This window comes from Kryptolebias marmoratus, linkage group LG7 (assembly GCF_001649575.2).
Source record: "Kryptolebias marmoratus isolate JLee-2015 linkage group LG7, ASM164957v2, whole genome shotgun sequence".
Taxonomy (NCBI): Eukaryota; Metazoa; Chordata; class Actinopteri; order Cyprinodontiformes; family Rivulidae; genus Kryptolebias; species Kryptolebias marmoratus.
In genome coordinates this window covers 22,477,197-22,485,181 of record NC_051436.1, presented here as the reverse complement: position 1 = coordinate 22,485,181, position 7,985 = coordinate 22,477,197, and the positions used below count along the sequence as shown (strand labels likewise).

At 39.0% G+C, this 7,985-nt stretch overlaps 1 protein-coding gene across 2 annotated transcripts in view; it reads right to left on the bottom strand.

Moving 5' to 3' along the window:
- Positions 1-7,985, bottom strand: part of hdac8 (histone deacetylase 8) — a 72,382-nt gene that overhangs the window by 14,982 nt on the left and 49,415 nt on the right. For both annotated transcript variants that reach the window (XM_037976587.1, XM_037976588.1), the window contains one exon: positions 7,390-7,495. In XM_037976587.1, the coding sequence (XP_037832515.1) occupies positions 7,390-7,495 (106 nt within the window). The remainder of the gene's footprint in view (positions 1-7,389; positions 7,496-7,985) is intronic.

Here is a 7,985-nt window from a genome sequence, read left to right as displayed (position 1 = left end):
TCCCCCCACACGTAGGCGGAGGGAGGCTACCCTCTCGTTCACCGGGGTAAACCCCAACGTACAGGCACCAAGATGAGGGGCAACAAGTATGCCCACTCCTGCTCTGTGCCTCTCACCATGGGCAACTCCAGACTAAAAGAGTGCCCAACCCCTCTCAAGGAGACTGGTTCTAGAGCCAGAGCCGTGCGTTGAGGTGAGCCCGACTATTTCTACCTAAAACCTCTCAACCTCACACACCAGCTCAGGCTCCTTCACCACCAGAGGTGACATTCCAAGTCCCGAGAGCCAGCTTCTGTAGCCAAGGATCAGACCGCCAAGGTCCCCGCCTTCGGCCACCACCCATCTTACATTGCACCCGACCCCTTTGGCCCCTCCCATAGGTGGTGAGCCCATGGGAAGGGGGACCCACGTATCCTCTTCGGACTGTGCCCGGCCGGGCTCCATGGGTGAAAGCCCGGCCACCAGGCGCTCGCCAACGTGGCATGGCTACAGAGTAGGGCCCTGGTGACCCGTGTCCGGGCGAGGGAACACTGTGTCCAATAATCTTCTTCATCATAAGGGGTCTCATGATGAAGAATATGGAACATATAAATCTATATGTTCCATTGTAAATGAAATATGGGTTCATGAGATTTGCAAATCATTGCATGTTGTTTTTATTCACATTTTGCATAATAACTTTTAGGAATTAGATATAACAAAAAAAGAAAAAAAACATTTACTACATCTTTCCATCTTTGTCTCTATTTCATTTTTCCATCCATTCATTTATTGGTCCTCTGCTCCTAATAAAAGCTGTATAACTAAAAACAGTGACACTTTCAACCCTCCATTTGGAAGATTTATTGTAAGCCCAAAAAAATAAACCTACTGAATGTCAGCAAATAAATTCCTGATTCCCCCTCCGATTTGATGGGATTTGGAAAACTTAATGCTGTTTGGATAAATAGACTGTCCAACAGTAAGTTTTCCATCAGCAGAATGGAGAGTTTTTTAAGCTTTAAGTGAATAAACTTGACAGCAACAGGCCAAACAATAGAAATTGAGCTTACAAACCCCACTCTTTAGTTAAAAAACAACTCGCCCAAAAGGATCCACTACACTGTCTGGTATGTGAAACCCCAGTAAAGTTTTGTTGTGACATTTGGGAAAATGTTTTACAAGAATAGTTTACAAGTCATTGTAATTTTTGGTCAATTTGAATTGATTTCATTTTGCATGTTCATAGTTAATACAAATCAAATGTTAACTTAAAGGTGATAGTTCAGATCTTTTTGAGATGGGTTCTGTAGAAATGTAAGAGTGTAGGGTCCCATGTCAGAGTTTGAGCTATTTCTGCATTAAATAGCCTAATGCAAATGGACTGTTTCATCAGTGTTTGGAAGGAAACCCAGATGTCTCTCTCTTGATCTTATCAGGCCAAAAGTGGTCATTGATCAGCCCACCCCCACCCCTCTTCTGAACCCCAAGACAGCCATAAACTAATCACTTTTGTTGATTCTAACTAAAATTTCCATGCCCACCAGCTCTCAAAACTGACGCACAGAATTCCTGACTCCAGTACCGCGACCTCCCCCAGTGTCAGTCCTGTTGTGCCTGATAGAATTTACACTCTGAGAACAAAATACATCCAAGGCCTGTTTAAACTCAATTGATTATGAATATGAATTATTCCTTTAGGACTGGAAAGAAAGCCCTACATTGCCCCCTGCAGGGGATTTAAAGTTCTTGTTAACGTTTTTTGGACTATCTGATAAATTGTGCATTTTTCTAATCTGTTAAAAGTAATTTTCTGCCCTGCAATTTTTATGTTGAACCTGTGCCTAACCTTTCTATTTTCAGTCACAAGAATGACCACAGGTTCTTATTTTGAAAAATGCAAGAGTCACATTTTTCACCTTTAATGGCTTTTTATATAAATTTTCTGTTTTGCTTTTCAATAATTTGCATATCAGATATCAGGTAAGAACATTATTTTTCTGTGATCTAGCATAGGATATTACATGTCTTTAAGTAAAACCCAACCAGTATTAGAAATTCAGTAATGTTACAACAAGTTTAAAAACGTAATGTGTTTTCTTTCAGTGCTCATTAACCGTGATTCATTTAGTTCTAAAGGCTAAACTCCATTTGAGAACTAGTTAAACTAATTACTGATCGAGTCTGTTTCTTCTCTTTTTTAGATTTACTTCTTCCATCTTTGAGACAAAAAGTTGTAAAAATTCAGACGCTGCCCCTTTTTTTGTTTGAAAGCATAAAAGTTAACCTCCAAGTATGCGTAATTTCTATTGGTTGAATGCCCACTGAAACGCCCGCCTTTTCTTAAGAACAGCAGCCGTGATTGAACAACCGAGATAAGAAGCACAACCCCCGGCTTTGTTTAAAAGCCCAAGGCACAGTTTTCCTACTTCTTCCTCTTTCTCCTCCTTGCCCTCATCTTCTTCATCTCTGCTCATCCTTGTCTCCTTGTTTGTTTTTAACTTCGTACGTTTGAGTTTGTGATTCTTGTGTTTTTCCGCCTCGCCGGCTTCATCATGTTTTTCCCCTTGAGCCAAATTTTCCATTGTTAAGAAGTTTTTCCCAGATTATTTTGGCGGTCATAACTGACTTTATTTTAGTAAAAGTTAGTGAAGTTTTGTCAGAACTTTAGATAAACTCTGTTTCGTCGTCCTTCGTGAGACTGAAGATCCCTCTGCCTCATCACCGCCAGTCTACTCTAATGCCCATCTGAGTGTCCATCCAGCCAGCACTGCCTACTGAGAACTGAAAAGCTGACTGTTGGACCGCCTGAAACCGGCCCGAAGGTTCTTCTCAGCTCCTGCTGACTGGAAAGTGTTCTGGAGATGATACTTCTCGACCACCTTTCATCAAACCAAGGCCTAAATTCCCACTTGTTACCGAATGCAGCAGCTGATAAAAGTCAACTCTTGGTAGGATAAAATCTGGTGCTTCTGGTGATAACAAGGCTACAGGTCTTTGGCTCTAATTTATTGATGTTTTCACGTAATTATTGTCACTTCACCCTCACGTTAACTTTAACTTTTCAAACCACATTTTCCTCAAAGTTTTAACTTCTTTGGTTTAACCTGACTCTCCAGTTCAACTTTTATGCTGATTCTACACCACGTCAATATTTTGGTGTCAAATTCAAACAGTCACTAATTTTCATAACCTGCCAAAACGTGATATATTTGTTTGGTGAAAAAACGTTACATAAACGGTGCAAAACTTAATTCAGTTGTATGTGTGTGTGTTTTGATATAATTGTGATCTTACTCCAAAGCAAAGAACTCATGGTTTCGGGTAACTTAACTTTTTGAGACTGATAAATATTGAGATCCTAGATATAATTTTTCTTTCTTTCAAGGGTGGTGCCCAAAGTTTTATAATTTATGAACTGTTATTGATTCATAACGTCTCCATCATGTTTCATGTACTCTGCTACAAGAGTTTACTTGTTTTAGATAACTTTTTAAAAACCTCAGGTTATATAGATTTAAATAAACAGTTCATCAATGTCAACAACAAATCTTTAGCTGTAGGTAGCAAATAAAAAAACCTCTAAAGCTATATTTGTGCCTGTTAAATGGTTATGTTTTTATTTCTGAGGCTTCAAAAATAATATTCGGAATTACAAAGCAGATTTATGTGTGTAACAACACAATTAACAAAAAGTTTTTTATAGCAATGTTTTATTGTCTCTTCAAAGAATCTGAGAGTTTTACACAGAGGGATTTTGAAGCTGATGCCTGAAAGTATTTGAGTAAAAGAAAAGTAATTATTTGCCCTGGTATTTATTGCTTAAGTAATAAAAAGAGATTGACATTGACCGTCACTGTTCATTAACTTATCTTGACTCCACAATCTACTTTTGACACTAAAAGACAGTAAATTTCCCTAAACCAACAACTGCTCATTTCATAAGTGTCATGTGCTGCTAATAATACTGGAGGAAATGTAAACAGATGCGACTGAAGCTGTTTGTCATCATTTCTGACTCACCAAAACATTTGTTTGCATTCTGATACTTACTTTCTTTACTAATTAAAATTTTAGGAAATACTGTTTGCTAATACCAAATTACATGAGACACACAACTTTCACCATGTCCACCTTTGAGGACGCAGAGTCTGAAGAGTCAGGGGAAAGGCAAGTCCATAAATATGGCAGAGGTTGCTAAGGTAGTTAAAAGCTCCTCAGTGACAGGGCACCAAGAGTAGATAAGATTACAAGATTTGCTCTGAGATGCTAAAGGCACTGGATGTTGTGGATCTGTTATAGTTGATAGGTCTCTTTAATGTTGAGTAGAGGGCTGGGACAATGCCTGTAGAGTGGCAGACTGAGGTGGTGGTCTATATTTTTTAAAAGGGGGGCCAGAGAGTGTGTTCCAGTTATTAAGGAATTGCACTTCTCAGCCACCCCAGAGAAGTTTATTTCAGGGTGTTGGAGAGGAGGCACTGACTGATTGTTGAACTCTTGCAGAGTTGCTAAGGGGGTCATAGGAGTTAAACTCTTGAGTCTACATGTGCTTTGTGGCTCTGGAGAAGGTTTATGACCATGTTCCTTGAGTGCGGGTAGCGCTGAGGGAGTACAAGGTACCTGAGCTACTTTTGAGGGCTATTTGGTTCATGTATAACCAAAGCAAGAGTTCTCTGCATCCTTGACATAAAGTCCATCTCATTCTAGGTGTAGGGTTGGACTTCGCCAGGACCGTCCCTTGTCTCCATTACTGGTTATGGTTTCATTACCAGGATCTCAAGGCACAGTATTTTAGAGGAGGGTGTCAAGTATGTCGCTGCTCTTTGCAGATGATGTGGTTTGGTTGGCATCTTTGAGCCATGACTTTCAGTGTGCACTGGGGAAAGTGTGAAGTGACTGGGATGAAAATCAGATCCGATAAGTGATGGCCCTTAACTGGAAAATGGTGGCATGTTCCTTCCTGGTTGGGGGTAAGTCTTTGTCTCAAGCAAAGGAGGTAAAGTATCTGGGAGTCCTATTCACAAGTGATGGGAGGATAGAGTAGGAGATGGATCGACATATTGGGGCATCGCCCACAGTAATGAAGATGTTTTGCTCGGTTCAAGCATCTAATTAGGATGCCTCCTGGATGCCTTAGGACAGAGGTGTCAAACTGTTCCTCTAAGGCTGCTCTCCTGCATGTTTTAGATGTGTTCAATTAGTTTGTTAAATTAGTTTTTTAGAGGGGTAGTGTCAACAAAAGCCAGCAAATGGTTAGGGAGGTCATTTAAACAACAAAACTGCTCTAATTTTATTAACTAAAAGAAGTTAGATTTTGTTTTACTATTTAAAGAACAAAATGAATGTCACCCTTTCAATGAAATGTAATGCATTTTACTACTAAAAGAAGTTTGTTTAGTAAACAATGTTATCTGTAAAAGCTACAAACCAGCATATAGTTTATTTATGGTTTGTTCAACAGGCATGCAGGAGCCTTTCAGAGTACAGAAACTCAATGACAGATCTGACTGTGGAACTAGCTTCTTCTAATTACATGACTCAAATGCCAACAGTTTGCTGGGAATGATGCCAACATTAAAAAAGTAAGGATTGGCATGCAGTAGTCACTTCATTTTAGTAAGAAAGAACTCACAGAGCAATTACACTGTGTAACTTCTGCTCACTTAGACCTGAATACAAGCAACAAATCTGTGAGGAACAAATTCATATAGCTGTTGTATCATCTTCTGTGACAAGCTGGCGAAAAGCTGCTGTAACTGACTCACCAGATCTGGAAGCTCACACTGGGTTGGCGTTGACGGTCAAGTTGATTTCACATTTTTGACTGGGGGAAAGATGGAACCTGGCTGGTCATGGAAGGACCTCAACATGATGGAGGCAGTTCATAGACACACATGCTGTATATGTAAGGGCTTGTCTTGTTGAAAGACTGTACCAGGGTGCTGTGTTAAGAAGGGTAGGGTATCACTGACACAGTGCTGCACCGTCAGGGTCCTCCAGATCACTACCACTGGTGATCTAAAGTCATACCTTATAGCTCCCTACACCATGTTGCCTGGAGTAATGCCAGTGTGTCTCTCTACAACATTGGGAGGATTGGTCCTCTCCCCTTGGTGCAGGCACTTGAAGGCCATTTGTAGTAATGCAAAACCACAATTCATCACTAAACATGGACACCGACACTTGTTACCAGTCTAAACCTTCTGGTTATAGCACCACTCCAAACACAACCATCTCTGCTCTGGGATTTATTGCAATCTACTCATGGGACAGAAAACCTATAGTCTGATTAATGCCAGTAGTCAAAGTCATTGTGTAAAGAGTCCAGTACATGTGTCTGAATAGCAGGCACAGATGTCATGGGGTTATATAATGCTTGGCGCACAAAAAAGAGACAGTCCTCCTTTGTTGTGGTCTGTCTTGGATGACCAGACCTTTTACAATATGTGTGGGTATCCCCATGTACCCATTGGTTTCAGTTTGTTAGTCTATAAAATTCAGTTAATATTAGTTCTCATAAACTATAGTCTCACAATTGGCATTAAATTGTCATCAAGTAGCATATGGTTTCAATTAATGGAAAAAAAACCAAACATTTTACAGTCATCAGCAAATGAAGAAGACTTCTGTCTGTTTGAGTGGACAGATTACAAGCAGTCATTGTCCAGTACAGTCAGACAGTCTGATCATGATCCCCACCTGCTAGCAACAATGATACACCTTTATTCAAGTAGAGATTAAACTGTAATATTAGCAGTACAATATGTCTCAGGTTAGTAAAATGCTGGATGGACTCTCTTTGAATGACAGAAAATGTTAAAGGATAAAAAAATGACATAAGAGAGATCTTCCCACCCTGGATGGAAATGTCCTGAGTCACTGTTTCCTGGATGAAAAAATGGCTTGAAAATAAGGCCTTAATTTCAGATTGAACTAAGTTTAGGTTTTATACACTAGTGTATTTGCCTTTGAGTTTAACAAAATGTGTTTGTCAATTTGCTCACTGACACACACTCAGGCTTAAAGATGATCTATAGGGCTAAACATGAAGGAGTGTACAGATACAGATGCAAATAGAAAAAACGAGACAAATCAAGATGATAAATAAATGAGACGTTGAAAGTAAAAGAAAGAAGTCATACATACTGTTTAAAACACGAGCACACAAAGGGACGTTACAAACCAAAAGGCAAGACAAAAGAATAAAGAGGCTTTACTTTTAACCAACACAGAGATATACAGAAACAGGAACAGACACATGAAACAAAACAGTAAAAGAGTCAAGCAAAGACAAGAGAAATAAAGGTGAGTGAGAGTTTAGTCTGACACAAACATACAGCTGTTTACACTCCCCACTACACACACACAGATGCACCTGTGCATTGAACCAAACAGAAACATTACACATACCTTTGATGGTACTGACAACCTGCTCCAGGTGCTTGCTGTTGTTTCGGTCCGGTCTACAACTCGGGCTGATCTCCAATGAGTAGTCTGGTCCATATTCTGTAAAAAACTAATACACACACATATGCATAAACAGATCACATCACAAACTTTGGCTTATTTTTGTAGAACAAACTCTTTATGTTTTTATATTTGCACTGCTGTACAGCCAAAGTACACATTCCGTTTTTATTTCTGAAGTGCTTTCTTGGCAAAATTTCAGACTATTCTTTTAGGCTTTGAAGTACCGAATGCTGAAAATTACAGATGATAAATATTTATAGACATTCACAAGGATCATTTTGGTACAGAAACAATTCAAAAGAGTTGAGCTCTGGTTGAAAGAAAATGTTGGAATTTCATTTTTAATTTTAAACAATGGAATATTTTGTTGTATGACTATATATATATATATATATATATATATATATATATATATATATATATATATATATATTATGGCATGCCGTTCAGGAAATTATTGTATATGTATTCTTATATTTGAAAGTTTGAATATATGGAATGAAACCTGAATATATGGAATGAAACCTGAATATATG